This window comes from Cuculus canorus, chromosome W (genome assembly GCF_017976375.1).
Source record: "Cuculus canorus isolate bCucCan1 chromosome W, bCucCan1.pri, whole genome shotgun sequence".
Lineage (NCBI taxonomy): Eukaryota > Metazoa > Chordata > Aves > Cuculiformes > Cuculidae > Cuculus > Cuculus canorus.
This window is the reverse complement of record NC_071440.1, coordinates 5283782-5304607: the sequence shown is the minus strand read 5'-3', so window position 1 is coordinate 5304607 and position 20826 is coordinate 5283782. Positions and strand designations below refer to the sequence as shown.

Sequence of the window (20826 nt, the reverse complement as noted above, 5' to 3'; positions counted from 1 at the left end):
TTCCCCCTGGTCCTATCCCCACAAGCCTTTATGAATAGCCCCTCTCCAGCTTTCTTGTAGGCCCCCTTCAGGTACTGGAAGGTCGCTATAAGATCTCCTCTGAGCCTTCTCTTCTCCAGGCTGAACAGCCCCAACTCTCTCAGCCTGTCCTTGTATGGGAGGTGCTCCACCCCTCCGATCATCTTTGTAGCCCTCCTCTGGACCCATTCCAACAGTTCCGTATCTTTCCTACGTTGAGGATTCCAGAAGTGGACACAGTATTCCAGATGAGGTCTCACAAGAGAGGAACAGAGGGACAGAATCACTTCCCTCGACCTGCTGGCCACACTTCTTTTGATGCAGCCCAGAATACAGCTGGCCTTCTGGGCTGCGAGCGCACATGTCGAGCTGCTCATCGACCAGCACCCCCAAGTCCTTCTCTGCAGGGCTGCTCTCAATCACATCATCCCCCATTGTGTACTGAAAATGGAGATTGTCCCAACCCAGGTGTAGGACCTTATACTTGGCCTTGTTGAACCTCATGAGGTTCTCAGAGGCCCACTTCTCCAGTCTGTCCAGGTCCCTCTGGATGATATCCTGTCCTTCCAGTGTGGCAACTGCACCACTCAGCTTGGTGTCATCTGCAAACTTGCTGAGGGTGCACTTGATCTCGCTGTCTATATCATTGATGAAGATACCAAACAGCACTGGTCCCCATACAGACACCTGAGGGAAACCACTTGTCACGGATCTCCATCTGGACTTTGAGCCATTGACCACTACTCTTTGAATACGACCATTCAACCAGTTTCTTATCCACCCTATTGTCCACCCATCAAATCCATATCTCTCCAGTTTAGAGAGAAGGATGTTGTGGGGGACCATGTCAAAGGCTTTACAGAAGTCCAGATAGATCACATCAGTTGGTTTACCCATGTCCACTGCTGCGGTTACCCCATCATAGAAAGCCACCAAGTTGGTCAGATAGGACTTGCCCCTGGTGAAGCCATGCTGGCTGCCATTAATCACCTCCCTGTCCTCCACGTGCTTTAGCACAGCTTCTAGGAGGATCTGTTCCATGATCTTCCCAGGCACAGAGGTGAGGCTGACAGGTTGGTAGTTCCCAGGGTCGTCTTTTCTACCCTTTTTAAAAATGGGTACAACATTACCCTTCTTCCAGTCACCAGGGACTTTTCCCGATTGCCATGACTTTTCAAATATCATGGAGAGTGGCTTGGCAAACACATCTGCCAATTCCCTCAGGACAGGACTCTGGGATGCATCTCATCAGGTCCCATAGATTTATTTATGTTCAGGTTCCTCAGGTGTTCACGATCCTTATCCTCCTCTACTGTGGGAGGAGGTTTACCCCCCTGGTCACCATTTTGCTGTCCCATGACCCAGGAGGGGCGAGGAGAGCGGTTATCGGTGAAGACTGATGCAAAAAAGTTGTTAAGTACCTCAGTCTTCTCCTTATCTGCTGATAAGTGATCCCCATTTCCAGTCATCAGTGGGGGTGTGTTCTCTTTGACCTTCCTCTTTTGATTGACGTACCTGTAGAAGCCCTTCTTGTTAGTCTTCACTTCCCTTGCCAAGTTCAGCTCCAGCTGCGCCTTGGCCTTCCTGACTTCATCCCTACACAACCGGGCAGTGTCTCTATACACGTCCCAGGTTCCCTGTCCCTGCTTGCACTGCCTGTGCAGTTCCATCTCCTTTTTAAGTTTAACCAGCAGGTCTCGATTCAGCCATGCCGGTCTCTTCCCTTTCCTGCCTGATTTTCTATATATGGGGACTGAGCGCTCTTGCGCTTTATGTAAAGCTTCCTTAAGATGTGGGGTAAGGGGTCTCTGAACCTCGAGGAGTAACTTTGAGAAGCATCCCTGCTCAAGGGGAATATCCCCGCTGTGCAGCCTGCTGTCATACAGGAGAGCACAATGGGCTTGGGGAGGCTACAGATTTTTTTAGCGTAAAGTGATTGTCTTGTTGTCAGATTCCCCCTTTGGTGTATGTGCAGATGCACAGCTGTAGTAGTTGTAGTTCTGTCTAGCCCCAGCTCAAGCTGGTACTGTTGGCTCCTGATAAAACACGGCCTAGACTCCTTAGTTCCTGAGAAGATTTAGCCTAGCACAGTTCTCACAGTGTTTTACGGAATCAAACCCTATAACCCAAAAATGAGTTATAAAGCAAACAGCTACTTATAGTGTAAAGACATGCATAGTTATAAGTGCCTACTACATATTCATAACTTTTACCCGCTTCATATTATAATTGGTTCTGGAAGGTTTGCTCCAGTCTTGTGCCTGCGTAGTGCCTCCTGGTGGTCATGGGCCGGGGTCTCAGGGATGAAGTAAGAAGTCTTCCTCGGGATGAATTTTTTCTCCTTGAACTGTGCGCAGGCACAATCCCTTATGGTTGTTTTCAAACTACTGAACCAAGTGTAGCCAGCTTTCTGCATTCCAATGCCTGCTTATCAGTAAACTTCTGCTAGCTGGCTTTCTCTTGTTATCAACTTCCAAAGCCTTCAAGGTCGTCTCTGACGAGTAGCGCAAGTTCCAGTGAGTATTCCCAACCCCGTCTGTCTGCTTTTGCTCATCAGCAGCTTGCACAGCAAGGCTGATTTCAGTCAGGCCTACTTGTCAGTGATGCCTATTCACTCACTCATAGTGGATGCATCCATCACACCTTCCAATCTGCAAGTATTCGCTCTCCACAAATATCACTGCAACATTTCATTATGTGATATCTTAGTGTACTGTATTTTCCTCCCTTCTTATATTTATTGGAAGTAATGTTGCATCTTATTACCACCAAAACTGTCACATAGCCTGCTTGAATCAGTCCTTGTCTGTCAGCGATTCCCTGTTTCATATTCTCCTGATAAAGCTTTTGGGCTTAAGCTATAGCTATTCATCCATCAGAAGCCCCAAAGTTACTCTAAAGACAAATAAATTGGCCTCTTCTTGCTTATATTGTTTATATTTACCTGTTCAGAACATTGTGAAGACTAAAGGCCTTTATCACAATCTAGGGGATCTGGATAATACTGTAATACTAATAAGAAAAACTGGTCTCTCTGAATGTTCCTCATTATTTTCATGTGAATTATTAGATATCCTTTTTGCATTGTAATCTCTGCTTCACAAGACTTCTCTAGTTACTGTGTGCCTAGTTTAAAGGAGAATATGGCTAAAGAAATAAGACCAGCAGATCAGTTATTCTTTTCTGGATGAGTATTTTCTCTGCTTACATATACAGAAAGATGCTGATCCACTCATGACAGTGGAGAAAGACTGTATTAACAAGGGAAGTGTACTTTTCCCTATTTGGAATAAAGGAGTGAATATACTTTTTCACCATTTCCTTGTGAAGTAAAGTTCTAAGAATTTCAGTTTACACTGCAGTAGCACCCAGCAGCCCTATCATAAACAAAAAACCTTTATTGCATATGGCATTCTGCAACTGCAGAAAAGAATGATAGCCCTTTACAACTGAAGAGAAAACAATGAATGAAGGGAGCATAAAAAACATGGAAGTATGTTCATTATCCTGATAGGCCATAATGTCTGCATCTGGTATAATTAACATTTAACCTGTTTTTTTGTTTTGTTTTCTTTTTAGTGGGGAAAGGTAAATAGGTTCAAATAAGATTTTGATGCAAGGTAGTTGTGTGATTTTGTGGATATTTATGAGGAAGCTTTTGCTCACTTTGGGAGCAGCATATGAAGAAACAAAATCGGTTGAAAGTGGAAGAGGCAGAAGCTGAGACCTCAGTAGCTGATGAGGAGGAGTCTGAAACAGGGTGAAAGTAGGCAGTGAAAGAAAGCTAAAGGCATGCAGTTTCTCATGGAGAATGAAGTGTCAGTGGAAAAGTGATGTGGACAATCTGCCAAGATAAGAAAATGGATTTTTTTAGCACTATTCTAAGTAGGACTGTGTACAGCCAGTAATAACTGCAGTAATAACTACATGTGGTTATGAGTAGACTGGCAAGGATTTTATCTGTGTTGTAGAGGAAAAGATGCATATTAAAGATGTTATTTGATCTACATATACACTTCTATTTTTTTAAAATATTGTACCTACTTCAATGAGGCATAGTTTTTGGGACAGTAGCAGGGAAGACAATGTAGCTGTCCCCAGTGTCCAGAAAATGAAGGCTGAATAGAGAACTCTGGCCACATGCAGAATAAGTTAATAGTGGAATATTCAGATTGAGGTATCAGAATAACTGAATTTTTAATTTGGATGTGAGATGGGCTTAGAGTAAAGGGATAAGACATTGGTCATTACTAGGGGTTGATTAATTTTTATTTCACAGATTTTTTTATTGTTGTTATTTTTAACTCCCTTCACTAATTATACTTTATCTTGATAAGTCTTTGAGAGCTTAATTTTATGTTCAGCTGACAGAAGTAGCTAGAATGTTCCAAAGGCATTATTTATACATTGCAGAGGTAACTGCAATTGTTTAGGGAGGTGGAGGGTAAAAGGGAGCTTGTGGCTTAAGTTTTAATCTAGAGACACTTTCTCAATTGGAGGAAAAAAATTAAGAGTTGAGGGATTTCTGCCAGTTTTGTGAAAAAGAGATAAGATTTAATAATGAGAACATTATTCATAAAAATAATCTAATTAAAAATAGTAATTTTGCCTTCTCCTCCTCCTCTACTTCCATGTCTTTAACTTTAATTCTTCAGGCTTTTGAAATATTAATCTACTAATGTTTTCAGGAAAAGAATAACTGCTTTCTGTGCTCACTTAGTATTGACAGCTAATGTAAAAAAATGGATTTCTTGGCCAGGAAGAATGTTAAACATGCTTTTTGATATTATTTAAAATATAAACTGTACAAAAGTTTTAAATGGTGGACTTTCATTTCTTGTATTTGTTGATGAATTGCCGATTATGTTTATAGGTATATACAAGAATGTACTTGTGAAGTTTGCCATATGTTTAGAAAAGGTACCCCACGGTGGAATTTATTTCTGGTGTAACTTCATCTGTTGGCCTAATATCCTGATAAGTCATGTTTGCACTTCAGAAAATGTTCCTCTTCAGTATTTATAACCTAAATACAAACAGCTGTTAGCGCATGAGAGCTTGAAAGGTGGATAGTGAAAATACTGTCACTTCTCAATTTAAATTGAGAATTAATAAATTAGATAAGATGTTTTAACATTCTTGCGGCTTTACTGTAACTTGTAATATCGTTGTTCTCTAGTTTAGGAAGATATTTAGATTTCAAGTCCGATGCTTTTGTATTCTAGTCCCATCCAGCTGTTAACAGTGCTTTCAAAGAAACTATTTGCGGAAGTTGTCAAGAGTCTGCTGAGGGCAATGAAGAAAAAGAAGCCAAAAGGAAGAAGTCTGTTATTTCCAAAGTGAGTGGCTAAATTATTTAGGTTTGTTTTATCAGAAAATCTTTCAAGTTTAAACATGTATTGCAAAAGTCATTAATTACTTTAAATTAGCAGTGTGTCAGTGTTGTGACTGTTCTTTTTTCTCATTTTCAGGCTTGAACATTATAACATTTTTGTCCTTCTGTAGTGCTTTTCAGGTGCTGTAAATATTTGTGAAACAATTACTTTACAGATCTAATTTTCTTAATCGGAATACACTTAATGAAAACTTATACAGCAGTTTTAGCTAAGTGAAATGGGAAATGACTGTTGAGATTTAGCATTGTTTCACAGTTTCTGAAGGCTGTTTAATAGCTTGAGCAGGTGGGGCTCTCTCTGTGACAACTATGACTGAAATATCTACAACAACATTAGATTCTATCTAGGCTGAGTAGCCTTTCATTAAATAGATTTTTTTAAAAGAGTCAGTTTACTATAAATCTTCATATGAATACATGTAAAGGCTTTCATAGTCTTATCAAACTTCTGTCATGAAGTCTATTGGTAACTGGTATATGCTAGTTTATTTCGATAAATTTTTTTTTTTTTGGCTTGCATAAGCATGTATGTTTTAAAATCCTACTGAAACTAGATCGTGTCCTTTTATAATATATTGTACTTCAACAACTGCATTTATTTGAAATGTCTGCTGTTTATTGCTGCTGTATATAGTCTCTACTACAAGGGTGAGAGGGAAAACCTTTCTACTTCACTATGCATCTGGTATTACAGTATAACAAATATCTTTAGATTTAAATCCTTATTTTTTTTAGATCTGTTCATGTGATGTACACATGCACTCACATTCATATACATACATAGAGTATGGAAGAGAGGCATGTGGTCTCTTTTCATTAAGGTGTTGCTGTGATGTGTGGTCTAATTAATTCTAATAGCATAAAACTAGGTGAGGACAATAGTGACACATCTGTATTATCTCAGTTATTCCTGACTAATTTCTGGAAATTACTATATTATAGAATATCAGTGTCCTTTTATTCTAGGTGTTAAATTCTCAACAGTTTTAGATACTACATTGATGAATGTTGTCAAGAGTGCTTTTGTTCCTCCTAACTTTTTAAATCTTTCTTAAAACCTTTTTCTTTGCCAAGTAACATGGGCCAATATCTTAGTCCTGTCACATCCCCCCACATCTCTCTTGCTCTATTTCACAGTCTCCTGCTGGTGGTAGACTACAAGCTAGTTATCATTTCAACCTTGGTTGGTGCAAAAATAATTGCCAACTATGATGCTTCTTTTTGATTAAACTTTTATTTAACTGTGTTCGTGTAGTATACAGTTTTTAAGTGTGAAATTTGCTCTACTTATTAATGCTAATGGTTTTGTTTTCACTGTTTATTCTTTTGCATATTACACATACATTATTTTGTTGTATGAGTTCAAAAGGGGATGACAACCAATTAAGGGCCATTATTGAGCTTACTCACCAGACCTCTCTCCCATCGATTATCACATTTTCAAGCACCTCGACAACTTCCTGCACAAGAAAGTTTTCCACAGCCAAGCAGCAGCTCAAAACACCTTCAAAGAATTCATCGGTTCCAGGACTCCATAATTCTATGCTACTGGAATAAATAGACTTGTTTCTTGTTGGCAAAAATGCATAGATTCTAATGGTTCTTATTTCGATTAATAAATTTTATTCTAAGCTGAGATATACTGCTTTAAAGTTGATGATTAAAAATGGCAATTATATTGCACCAAACTAATATCTTACCCTCAGGTCCTCGTTCTCTCTCTCTCTGTTGGGCTCTCGCCCCGCTATCTCTTTCTCTGCCTCTCCATGTCAGTCTCTCTGGGTGTCTCTCTCTCACATGAAGTCTTACTCTCTCAATCTCTCTCCCCCTCTTACCTTGCCCTCTGGCTTTTACTCTGTCTCTCACACTCTGTGTCTCTGCCTCTCTGTCTCCATCTCCCCTGTCTCCCTCCATCTTCCCTTGTCTCCCCCCTACTCCACTTCCCTGTCACATGCTCCCTTTCCCCACACTTGTTCTTTTTCTCCCCACTGTGCTCAGGCTCCACCTACCCCCACCCTCACCCTCAATCTCTCACCCCATCTCTCTTGGTCCCTCTCCCAGACTCCCTCTCAGTCTCTTTCTTCCCATCTCTCTTTCTCAGTCTCGCTCACACAGTAGATCTCGTTCTGTGTCTCCCTTCCTGTCAGTCTCTCCCCTATACTCTCTCTTGGTCTCTCCATCTCTTTCTGTCCGTGTAACTTGGTTTCACTCTCTTGATCTCTCTGTCTCTCTGCCTTTCTCTCTGTTGGTACATCGCTCAGTGTCTCTTGGTCTACCCCACTGCTCAAACTCTCTCTTGGTCTCTCTCTTAGAGCCTCCCTCAGCACCTCTCCCTTGTTCAACCTCTCCCTCACTCACATTATCTCTCTTCACCTCTCTCTATTGGGATCTCTTTCCCTGTCTTTCAATTTCTCTCTGTCATTCTCAGTCTCGGGTTCCCCTCCATCATTTTCTTGGTCTCTCTCACATGCTCTTGGTCTCTCTCACACTCTCCCTCTTAGTGTCACCTGGTCTGTCTTGGTGCCTCCCCTCTCCATCTCAGTCTCTTTCTCTCTCTCCTCTCTCTTCATTTCTGTCTCTTTGTCTCTCATTCATTCATTCTCCTTCTCCCTTTCCTTCTTTTGGTCTCAGACTTTCTCTCTCTGACCCTCTTCCCCCGACTCCCTCCCTCTCTCTGATTCTTTCTCGTTTTCACCCATCCAACTTTCTTGGTCTTCCTTTTGAAAACTCTCTCACCCTCTCTTATTCACCCCCTTGGTACCCTCCTCTCCCACCTGTCTTCATTCTCTCTCTGTCTTGGGCTCAGCATCTCTGTTTCTCTTGATCACTCTTTCAGTCTCTATGTGTGTATGTGTGACTCTTAGCCCCTCCCTTTTCTCTTTTGCCCCCCTCTTCATCTCTCAGACTTGTACGCCCTTCCTGTCACAATCACACACTCTCAGTCTCCCTCTGTCTTGGTCTTATCCTCTCCTCTCTCTGTGCTACCCCACCTATCTCTCTCCACCATCTCTGTTTCCCCTCCACCTCCCCCTACCCTGTTTTTTTTTGGTCTCAGTAACTCATTTTGCCTACCCACTTCTCTTTCCCTGTCCTCTGTCTCTCCCTTCCCCCTCCCCTCTTCCTTTCCCCCTCCTCTTCTTCTTTTCTCTATCTTTCCTTCCCTCTTTCTCTCTCTCCCACTCTTTTCTATTTTACCTCTCTCTCATGTTCCATTATCTTTTTTTGTTTTCTCCCTATCTTTTCCCCTTGTATTTATTCCTCACTCCCTCTTTTCCCTGTCCTTTCTCCCTCTCTTTTGCTGCCTTCTCTCTTCTTTCTCCTTCTCTCTTACTCCATATCTTTCTCTCTTACACACTCTCTCTGTGTTCACCTCTTCTCCCTCTCTGTTTCTCTCTCTTCTTTTCTCTCTCTCTTTCTCCTCACATCTGTATCCCCATCTCACTCCCCCTGTGTTCCACTTCCCTCTATTACTGTCATGGTTTAACACCAGCTGGCAACTAAGCACCACACAGCTGCTTTCTCACTCCCTCCACAACAGGGTGAGGGGAAGAGAACTGGAAAGGTAAAAGTGAGAAAACTCGTGGGTTGAGATAAACAACAGTTTAGTTACTGAAATAAAATATTATAATAATAAATTGTAATGAAAAGGAGAATATCAAAGGCAGAAAAATAAAACCCAAGATGCAAATGAAAACAATCACTCACCACCAGCTGACCGATGCCCTGCCAGTCCCCAAGCAGTGTTCCCACTGCCAAAATCCCCCCCTATTTTAATTGCTGAGCATAATGTCATGTGGTATTGGAATATCCCTTTGGTCAGCTGGGATCAGCTGTCCCCTCCCAACTTCCTGTGCACCCCCAACCTACATGCTGGCAGGGTGGTGTGTGAAGCAGAAAAGGCCTTGACTCTGTGTCAGCACTGATCAGCAATAACTGAAACATCCCTCTAATAAGTAACACTGTTACCAGCACAAATCCAAAACACAGCCCCTTACCAGCTACTATGAAGAAAATTAACTCTATCCCAGCCAAAATCAGCACATTCTCTGTCCCTTATTCCATACCATTTACATCTTCATTAACCTCCGCCCCCCTTTTCATCCTTTGATATAATACCCAGATATTATTCCCTTAGTCTATGGAGCACCCTGGTGAAAAGTCTGTAAAATGTCTGAAAATGTCCATTGAGTTCATTTGGTCCATGACTTTGGGCTCCATCTGATATGGTGGTCACTCAGGACAGGAGAGGTGGTGTGTTGTTTGGAGTTATTGGGCAGCAAAGCCAGCCCAGGTCAGGACACTGCTGCACTTGCTTCTTGTGAGGCTCGTCCTCCATTGGTCTGGGTGGTTCCTGCTATAGTGCTTCCTATAACATGCAACTCATAATATGGGTTATAGCAGTTTAAAGATATATCCATTACAGTCTTCACCCCTGGTCCTTTTGGGCCAGGTCATAGGGTTTAACATTGCAATGAACTCCTCCCCTTGCTCCCAGTCTGGCTGGCAACAAGGGGTTCCTGCTATAGTAATTCCCATGCAACACTAATCATGGATTATTTTCACCCAGAATTAAAACACCTTGAGGTACACATTGGACTCCCTCATCCTTCTGCATTGCCTACCAAACTTATCCAGGTCCCACAAACAAGTTTACCTTTCCTGAGGAAGGAATAACCCAGACAGTTTTTCCCAATCAGTTCCTTATATGTACTAAGGGGATCTTATCTGAGAATCACAGAATCACAGAATTGATGTAATTGTTGAGGTTGGAAAAGACCTTTAAGATCATTAGTCCAACCATAAACCTAACACTGCCAATTCACCAATAAACGATGCCCCTAAGACTACATCTACACATCTTTTAAATACCTCCAGGGATGGTAATTCAACCACTTCCCTGGGCAGCCTGTTCCAATGCTTGACAACTCTTTCATTGATGTAATATTTCCTAATATCCAGTCTAAATCTCCCCTGACACAACTTAAAGCCATTTCCTCTCTTCTATTGCTTGTTACATGGGAGAAGAGACATCCACCTAGCTACAACCTCCTTTCAGGTAGTTGTAGAGAGCGATAAGGTCTCCCTTCAGCCACCCCTTCTCCAGGCTAAGCAATCCCAGTTCCCTCGGCCGCTCCTCATAAAACTTGTAATCCAGACCCTTCACCAGCATCATTGTCCTTTGCAAATATCTCAATGTTATTCTTGGAGTGAGGGGGCCAAAACTGAACAGAGTATTCGAGGTGCACTTGATCCTCTCATCCAGATCATTGATAAATATATTAAACAGGACTGGCCCCGATACTCAGCCCTGGGGAACACCACTTGTGACCAGCCACCAAATGGATTTAACTCCACTCACCACAACTCTTTGGACCTGGCCATCCATCCTTTATTTTCACCCAGTGAAGAGTACACCTGTCCAAGCCATAAGCAGCTATAAGCAGCCAGTTTCTCCAGGAGAATGCTGTGGGAAACAGTGTCAAAGGCTTTACTAAAGTCTAGGTAGACAACATCCACAGACTTTCCCTCATCTACTAAGCTGGTCACCCTGTCATAGAAGGAGATCCAGTTAGTTAAGTAGGACCTGCCTTTCCTAAACCCATGCTGATTGGGCCTGATCACCTGATTATCCTGTACGTGACGGCACTCAAAATGATCTGCTCCATAAGCTTGCCTGGAACCAAGGTCCGGCTGACAGGCCTGTAGTTCCACGGATCCTCCTTCCAGCCCTTCCTGTAGATGGGCATGATATTTGCTAATCTCCAGTCAGCTGGGACCTCCACAGTTAGCCAAGACTGCTGATAAATGATGGAAACTGGCTTAGTGAGCACTTCTGCAAGTTCCTTCAGCCTCTTTGGGTGGATCTCATCTGGCCTCATGGTTGTGTGCGTGTCTAGGTGGTGCAGCAGGTCGCTAACCATTTATTTCCTCTTGGATTATGGGGGCTACATTCTGCTCCTCCTGCCTTCCAGCTCAGGGGCTGGGTACCCAGAGAACAACTGGTCTTACTAATAAAGATTGAGGTGAATAAGATATTAAGTAGCTCAGCTGTCATCCATGTCACCTTCTTGGAGGAACACACCTTGATTCCTTTGATGTGTTCCACTGGTGTTTCCCTCTTGGGTCACAGTGTATGTTTCTAACCATCCTGTAGTCGCTTCCACGGCGCTTGCCATGGCAGGTTCATGGTAGCGTAATACAATCAATCTGCCAAGCTTCCCCATATTGATATTCTAGCCATCAACCTCTATACCCGAAAGGTTTCAGCTGCTTGGCTTGAGTATGGTGCACGTTTGACATTCATGGATAACCTGTGCAATGGCATCAATAGTCAAGTCCACCCCTCGATCATGAGCTCATCTGTATGTTGCATCCCTTCCTAAATGTCTTGATGTGTCATGGGCTGCAAATAGCTCACCCTTATGTTCTCAGTCCACACCCACCTGAGCCGCTTCAATTCTACCAGCCTGGTCCACCTGCTCATTGTTTCGATATTCTTCAGTGGCACAACTCTTGGATATGCGAGCATCTATGTGATGTACTTTTACAATCAGGTTCCCTACCTGGGCAGAAATATCTTGCCATAATTCAGCAGCCCAGATGGGTTTACCTCTGTGCTTCCAGTTGCTCTGCTTCTATTGCTGTAGCCACCCCCACAGGGCATTTGCCACCATCTGCGAGTGAACACAGAGATAAAGTACTGGCCATTTTTCTTATTCAGCAATATCTAAAGCCAACTGGATGGCTTTCAACTCTCCAAACTGACTTGATTCACCTTGTCCTTTGGTAGTTTCTGTGACTTGTTGTGTAGGACTCCAAACAGCAGCTTTTCACCTTCAATGTTTTCCCACAATACGACAGGATTCATCAGTGAACAGGGCATATTGCTTTTCATTTTCTGGTAATTTATTATACAGTGGAGCCTCTTCAGCACGAGTCACCTCCTCTGGCAACACTCTGAAGTTTCAGCCCTCTGGCCAGTCCATGATCACTTCCAGAATTCCTGGGTGGTTGGGTTTTCCCATTCAAGCTCATTGTGTTATCAGTGCGACCCACCTACTCCATGTAGCATCAGTTGATTGATGTGTAGAGGGGACATTTCCTTTGAACATCCAGCCGAGCACAGGCAATCAAGGTGCCAAAAGGAGCTGTGCTTCAGTACCAACTACTTCTGAATCGGCTTGAATTACTTCATATGCTGCTAAAGTTTCTTTTTCAGTTGGAGTGTAGTGGGCTTCAGATCCCAAAACCCTAGAGGTTGACTTAGAGTCTCTCCAGGTGTTTTCTGCCAGAGGCTCCAGGTGGGGTCGTTATCCCTGGCTGAGGTATAAAGCATTTTTTTTCACATCTTGTCCTCTCCAGACTGGCCCAAGTGCTACTGCGCAAACTGTTCCCTGTTTAATTTGTTCAAAGGCTTGCTGCTGTTCAGGGCCCCATTCAAAGTCATTCTTATTTCGGGCCACTCGATAGAGAGGACTTATGATCAAACTATAACTTGGAATATGCATTCTCCAAAACCCCATGACACCTAAGAAAGCTTTCTTTTTTGTTAGTTGGTGGAGACATAGCTGTTATTTTATTGATCACATCCATTGGGTTATGACGATGCCCATCTTGCCATGTTATTCCTAGAAACTGGATCTCCTGTGCAGGTTCTTGAACCTTGCTTTGTTTGATAACAAAAACCAGGCTTCAAAAGAACCTGGATTATTTTTCTCCCCTTTTCAAACACTTCCTCCACTGTGTTTCTTTACATAGTGATGTCATCAATATACTGCAGGTCATCAAACTTAGATATATCTCTAAAGTAGATCTAAATATGTAACTCCAAACCCCAGCTTTTTTAAAGATGTTTTGTTTTGTTGTTTTTAAAGCACAGTGTTGTCAAAATCCAGTTACTGATGATCAGTGTTACTGAATTTTAGCTCATAAACCATTAAATGCCCTGTTTGTAATCTATTGCATTTTGTTTGTAACCTTTACATTCATATTGTTTGCTTGTTCTGATCCATGACTCTTATCCATATACATAGATAAACTGTTGTCCAGATGATTTTATTTTAGTATTGGTATGAACATTTAGAAGTACCGATATGGAGAAATGTGATGATATTACCATGAACATAAAATGGGATAAAATGCGTGCTGGTATAAATTTTTTTTAAGTTCCGTCATGGCCTGTTGCAATATTTTTTGACCCATTCTGACAACTGTCTGTAAATACAAAAGAAATGTAGAGAGCAAGAGGCACATATATGAAAATGAACATGTTTGATTTGGGGGGATTGACGTCTATCTAAAAAAGCAATCACAGAATCATAGAATCACTGGGTTGGAAAGGACCCACTGGGTCATCGAGTCCAACCATTCCTAACACTCCCTAAACCATGCCCCTCAGCACCTCGTCCACCCGTCCCTTAAACACCTCCAGGGAAGGTGACTCAACCATCTCCCTGGGCAGCCTATTCCAGTGCCCAATGACCCTTTCTGTGGAAATTTTTTTCCTGATGTCAAGCCTGAACCTGCCCTGGCGGAGCTTGAGGCCATAATGTGCATATATAGCCATAAACTACTTAAACTGAAAGTGCAAAGCAGTCTGTTAATTGAGTTCCTCTTTTCAACACTTCAGTTTTTCTATAAATGAACTAACTCCATGTTAATTTTTACATTTTCAGTCATCAAGTAAACAGGATAGTAATTTACCTACAGAAGACAGAGAGATGGGTACTGTCAAAGAAGAAGACATCCCATTTGAAAAGCTCAGTAGGAAAGTATGTGGAATGATACTCTTTTTAACCTAAAGAAGTTAACTTGAATACTCTGTACTTTGAATTGCAACTGTATCTTCAGATACTTAGAAGCTAGCACTGTGACTGTTTTGGGAGTGGTTTAAAATGTAAAGTTTCAAATATATTCAGATATATTTATACCATCCATTGAAGATAATGGGAATTAAAGATATCATCAGAGAGCAAACTTTAATGTAATGATAATTATTAACAGAAAATGTCTTGATGTGATGAACTTTTTTTGCCTCAGTCACATATCAGAAGCTTCAGTGATGCAATTTCCCTGAGAAATTCTTGATCATTTGAACTATATCTTATGTTTGCTAAAACACTTTAATTTTTCTTATCTTCATAGGATGTGATGAAAAAAAATGATATATGCATTCCTAAAGTTGTCAGAAGAGGAAGGAAGAGAAAGGTAAAAATATATTTAACTTGTTAGAGTCTGGATTGGAAGATATTTTCTTATGGGGTAGTCTGATTTCTTTAATAATAGATTGTGTCAGTTTATAGTGCTTTTACCTTCCCCTGTGTGCATCATCACCATCTCCCCTCTCAATCTGAAAGGGTTGTAGTAACTTGAACATCTAAGGAACCTGAAGGTACACAAGTTCATGGGTCCTGATGAGATGCATCTGTGGGCCCTGAGGGAACTGGTGGGTGAAGTTGCTAAGCCACTGTCCATCATATCTGAGAAGTCGTGGTAGTCTGGTGAAGTCCCCATTGACTGGAAAAGGGGAACCATAACCCCCATTTTTAAAAACAGGAAAAAAGGAAGAGCCGGGGAGCTACAGGCCAGTCAGTCTCACCTCTGTGCACAGAAAGATCATGGAGCAGGTCCTCCTGGAAACTCCACTGAGGCACATAGAAAATAAGGAGATGATTGGTGACAGCCAACATGGCTTCACTAAGAGTAAATTGTGCCTGAAGAATTTGGTGGCCTTCTACAGTGGGCTACAGCATTGGTGGATAAGGGAAGAGTAACCGACATCATGTACCTGGATCTGTGCAAAGCATTCGATGCTGTCCCACATGACATCCTTGTCCAGAGGAGAGCCATGAAGATGATCAGAGGGCTGAAGCATCTCCCATACTCCCCCCTCCCCCAAGGAAAGGGGAGAGGGAAATGAGAGGAAAAAGACTTGCAGGTTGGAAACTAAAACTACAGCTTTAATGAAATTATATGAAATGAAATAATACTGAAAATAATTAGAAAGTAATAACATATATAAAAATATCTGAGATCGCGCCCCCAGCATTGACCTTTCTGTATACTAATGCCCTATGTTATCACTTTAGAGAAGAACACTGTCTCAAAAACATGCAGTTAGTTTTCAGTGTGAAGTTACTTGGGGTGACTGAGTTAGTCACAAAACTGACTCTAATTTAGCTCAAACCAAAACATTCCACCCCTTATTCCATACCATTTACGTCATGCTCAGTTAATTACTACTTATATCTTCAAATATACATATATATTGCAAATTCATGATTTATCCACACAAAAGCTCCTTAAGTTCACGATTGTGGGTGTCCATCCATTATAGCAGTCTCTCAGGGTAAGAAGAATAGTGTGAGGATTCATCATGGTTCCACCTGAGGGGATGCTGTTTAAGGAGGCTATGACATAGATGCCATCACAGAAATGTGGTGGGACGACTCATAGAATCATAGAATAACAGAATCATAGAATCACTAGGTTGGAAAGGACTCACTGGATCATCGAGTCCAACCATTCCTAACACTCCCTAAACCATGCCCCTCAGCACCTCATCCACCCGTCCCTTAAACACCTCCAGGGAAGGTGACTCAACCACCTCCCTGGGCAGCCTGTTCCAGTGCCCAGTGACCCTTTCCATGAAAAATTCATATAACTCATATAACTGGAGTGCTGCTATGGTGGGATATAAACTCTTCAGGCGGGATAGGAAAGGTAGGAGAGGTGGTGGGGTAGCCCTCTATGTTAGAGAGTGCTTTAACACCCTCGAGCTTGATAATGGTGATGACAGGATTGAATGTCTGTGGGTAAAAATCAGAGGAGCCCACAAGAAGGCAGATATTGTGATGGGAGTCTGTTACAGATCACCTAGCCAGGAAGAAGAGGCTGACGAGCTTTTTTACAAACAAAATTCTCAGTTCTAGGTGAGGTGAGGAGGGCGGTTAGTAGAACGGCCACCTTAAACTTCCAGAGGGCAGACTTTGGACTGTTCAGAAAAGTCCCATGGAAGACAGTCCTTAAGGGCAAGGGAGCCCTTAAGGGCTGGGTGCTGTTCAAGAAGGAAATCCTGGCAGCACAAGAGCAAGCATCCCCATGTGCCGGAAAAAGAGCCATCATGGAAAAAAAAACCAGCTTGGTTGAGTAGAGAGATCTGGGTGGACATCAAATTAAAGAGGAATGTCTATGAGCTTTGGAAGAAGGGGCAGGGACCTCAGGAGGACTACAGGGATGAAGTGAGATCATGCAGAGGAAACTAGAACTCAGACTGGCCAATTCTATGAAAGACAGTAAAAAAATCTTTCTACAAATACATCAACAGTAAAAGGAGGACCAGGAAGAATATCCAGTCTTTATTGAATGCAAAGGGAACAACTGTGACAAAGGATGAGGACAAGGCTAAGGTACTTAATGCCTTCTTTGCTTCATTCTTTAATAGTAAGGAAAATTGTTCCATGTGTGTACATCCTCATGAGCTAGAGGAGCAGAGCAAAGCTCCCACGATCCAAGAGGAGGTAGTTAAAAACTTGCTTGGCCAATTAGACATTCACAAGTCTATGGGGCCAGATGGGATCCACCCGAGGGTATTGAGGGAGCTGGCGGATGTGCTTGCCAAACCCCTTTCCATCATCTACCAGCAGTCCTGGCTGACTGGGGAAGTTCCACTGGACTGGAGGCTGGCTGACATTACACCCATTTACAAGAAGGGTCGGAAGGAGGATCCAGGGAACTCAGGCCTGTCAGTCTGACCTCAGTGCCAGGGAAGGTCATGGAACAGGTGATCTTGAGTGCTATCTGTCACACCCCGAGGGAGACAGATTAGGACCCAGAACTGTATTTAAACATTTAGTTTATTACCTATAATGTTACAATTCTAAGTCAAGAATATTAAGCTTAAGTCTAACCAATATGAGCATCTTATGAGGATTTGTGAGGGACCATACGACCTGTACAGTGTATGGTGATAAAGTCTTTAGATGTTCTGAAAATGCTCTGGTGTTTGGTGTTTGTAGATTGTTGATGTCGGTGGGGGATCTCAGACCAGCTGAGAGGGAGCTCTGATTAAGCCTTGCTCCTCTCATTCTCTTATAGTCCATTCTGGAGTGATAACATCTCAGGTACCAGTCGGCCCATCTCCTTTCCTTTGGTCAGTGACACCTGATGGTATGGGACACAGTGGATTGCCTAATCCCCACCAACCGTGTAGGAATCCAGAAAATCCAGGGTCATAGATAAGGATGTTTCCATCACAAAAACTCATAGTCTAAATCACCCAAGTACAACACATGTAGATTTCTTTTCAGAAATCTTATTAATACTTTTGTTTTGAGGATCACCTCTGAGTCTGTTCTGAAATCTATGATGTAAATCTGATAAGGGAGGGGATGACCAGGTGCCAGTTTAGTCATCATGATAGGCAAACGAGTGGCAGAGACATAATAGCTCATTCTCTCTGACTCATGCTTGCTGCACAGGTGGGGTTTGATATGGATGCTGATGTGGACTGGCCACCAGACCTCCGTCTGGCCCCTCTCCACCCCGTGACTCAGAAAAGGCAGCAGCCCTCTTCAGCAGCTTCAAGAGGGGGAGGGATATGTCACTATCATACAGCACATGCAAGAGAACCGGGTGATCAGGCCCAGTCAACACAGGTTCATGAAAGGCAAGTCCTGCAAAACTAACGTGATCGCCTTCTATGACAAGGTGACCCGCTTACTGGATGAGGGAAAGGCTGTGGATGTAGTCTTCTTGGACTTCAGTAAAGCCTTTGACACAGTTTCTCACAGCATTCTGCTTAGGAAACTGGCTGCCTCTGGCTGGAAAACTGGCTGGATGGCCGGGCCCAAAGAGTGGTAGTAAATGGAGTTAATTCCAGCTGGAGGCTGGTCACAAGTGGTGTCCCCCAGGGCTCAGTGCTGGGTCCAGTCCTGTTCAATATCTTTATCAATGACCTGGATGAAGGCATTGAGTGCACCCTTAGCAAGTTTGCAGATGACACTAAGCTGGGAGGAAGTGACAATCTGCTGGAGGGAGGCTCTCCAAAGGGATCTGAACAGGCTGGACCTCTGGGCCGAGGCCAATGGCCTGAGGTTCAACAAGACCAAATGCTGGGTCCTGCACTTGGGGTACAACATCCCTGTGCAGTGCTACAAACTAGGGAAAGAGTGGCTAGAAAGCTGCCAGGTGGAGAAGGACTTGGGAGTGTTTATTGACAGTCCAGCAGGTCGAGGGAGATGATTCTGCCCCTCTATTCCTCTCTTGTGAGACCTCATCCGGAGTATTGTGTCCCTTTCTGGGCCCCTCACTGTAAGAAGGATATAGAGCTGTTGGAACAGGTCCAGAGGAGGGCTACAGAGATGATCAGAGGGCTGGAGCACCTCCCATATGATTACAGGCTAAGAGAGTTGGGCTTGTTCAGCCTGGAGAAGAGAGAAGGCTCTGAGGAGATCTTATAGTGACCTTCCAGTACCTGAAGGGGGCCTACAAGAAAGCTGAGGAGGGACTGTTCACAAAGGCTTGCAGTCATAGGACTAGGGGCAATGGGTATAAACTGGAGAGGGGCAGATTTAGGCTAGACATAAGGAAGAATTTCTTCACCATGAGGATGGTGAGACACCGGCACAGGTTGCCCATGGAAGTTGTGGATGCCCCATCCCTGGAGGTGTTCAAGGCCAGGCTGGATGGAGCCTTGGGCAGCCTGATCTGGTGGGATATGTCCCTGTTCATCGTAGTGAGGATGGAACTAGATGATCTTTAAGGTCCCTTCCAACCCAAACTATTCTATGGTTCTATGATTCTATGGTTCGTGCCCAGAGGCTGCAGGTTAGAGATGTCAAACTCGAGAAGGTCACTGGATGCCACATAATGAAGCTAGCTCATTATCCTGAAAAAACACTTAACAAACACTGTTAGTAACACAGTTTAAGGCTCAGCTTAGGAGAGGCTGAGAGAGTTGGGCTTGTTTAGCCTAGAGAGGAGAAGCCTCTGGGGAGACCTTACAGCAGCCTTCCAGTACTTAATGGGGGCCTACAGGAAAGATGGGGAGGGGCTCTTTATCAGGGAGTGCAGTGATAGGATGAGGGGGAATGGTTTTAAGCTGAAAGAGGGGAGATTCAGATTAGACCTTAGGAAGAAATTCTACATTATGAGAATGGTGAGGCACTGGCACAGGTTACCCAGAAAAGTCATGGATGCCCCATTCCTGGAGGTGTTCAGGGTCAGATTGGGTGGGGCTTTGAGCAACCTGGCTGGTCTGGTGGAAGGTGTTCCTGCCCTTGGCAGGGGGGCTGAACTGGATGATCTTTAATGTCCCTTCCAACCCAAGCCATTGTATGATTCTATGAACTTCTGTTTTTCCAGAGGCCATTTTGCCATTCACAGTTCTGTGTTTGAACTTGATGCAAAGTAGGGAGCTGTCATCTTCTCCTGGTTTAGTGTGAATAAGAAATGTTAAGGAATAAATTGTTTTCAAACCACTGAAAAAAAATCTCTTTTTACCCTCCCCTAACATTTCTGTAACGTGTTCATAATGCCAAATCAAACACTTGAAATACTGCCCCTTTTCATGAGGCTACGCTTGTGTAGTCACATCAGCGCAGTATAAATCCAGCCTTCTTCTGAAAGCAGTGGTCCCAGCTGCTTGCACTTCTTGTGCAAGTATTAATGCTCACGTAGCCAGACAGAAAGCCAGATTGGGGAGCTGATCTAAAATAAAGTGGGATAAAGTCTAATTTTAAGTTGAAGCCATTTCCTGATTCAACTTGCATTAGTGCTGGCAGCAGAAATGAGTAGGAGGATATAACCATGGCCTTAGTGTGCTATGCCATGAATCATTAGCATACCAAATATCAGAAAGATGCAACATTTGTATGTCCTTATGAGAATTACTTCAATTTTTAGAAAAAAATGAGTTTAAATAATATCTTATTAAAAATCCAGCCTCCGACCTGGGATGCTGAGGAGCCAAAAGATTGTGTGGGTGGTTTTTTTTTTTAACTTCCCAAAGGGACAAAAACCTCTCAGATGACACTCAGAAAGAGAGATCTCATTCTTGAACTTTTTAAACATTCAAGCTTTCTGGTTCTTTGACCTCAAAATGGCTTCCAGGCCCAAGATGATTTTATCTGTAAGGTGTGTGCAGCTCTGGTCAGATGAAAAAGGTGCTTGAAAACTTCTCTCATAAGTTCTTTAAAATTAATTAAGATTTTTCTTTTTAAGTCTAAGCCTGACCTTATTCATATAAAACTGGACTAATTGCATCCATCCCCATGTCAGTAGTATGAACTAGAACTAGTTTTGATACTTTTAGTACTAACAAGGGTACAAGTATGTGTAGTGGACAAAGATGTAGAAAGAGGGACATTTTCTTCAATCTTCTTTTTCTGTCCAACATACCTGTAGTGTGTGTA

The 20826-nt window shown here is 42.9% G+C and overlaps 1 protein-coding gene across 1 annotated transcript in view; it reads left to right on the top strand.

Annotated features, from left to right (window-relative positions):
- The window catches only part of LOC128850257 (lens epithelium-derived growth factor-like), a 98709-nt gene that overhangs the window by 43655 nt on the left and 34228 nt on the right, over positions 1-20826 (top strand). The window contains exons 5-7 of the mRNA XM_054053260.1: positions 5244-5357; positions 14089-14184; positions 14558-14620. Coding sequence (XP_053909235.1) covers positions 5244-5357; positions 14089-14184; positions 14558-14620 — 273 coding nt within the window. The remainder of the gene's footprint in view (positions 1-5243; positions 5358-14088; positions 14185-14557; positions 14621-20826) is intronic.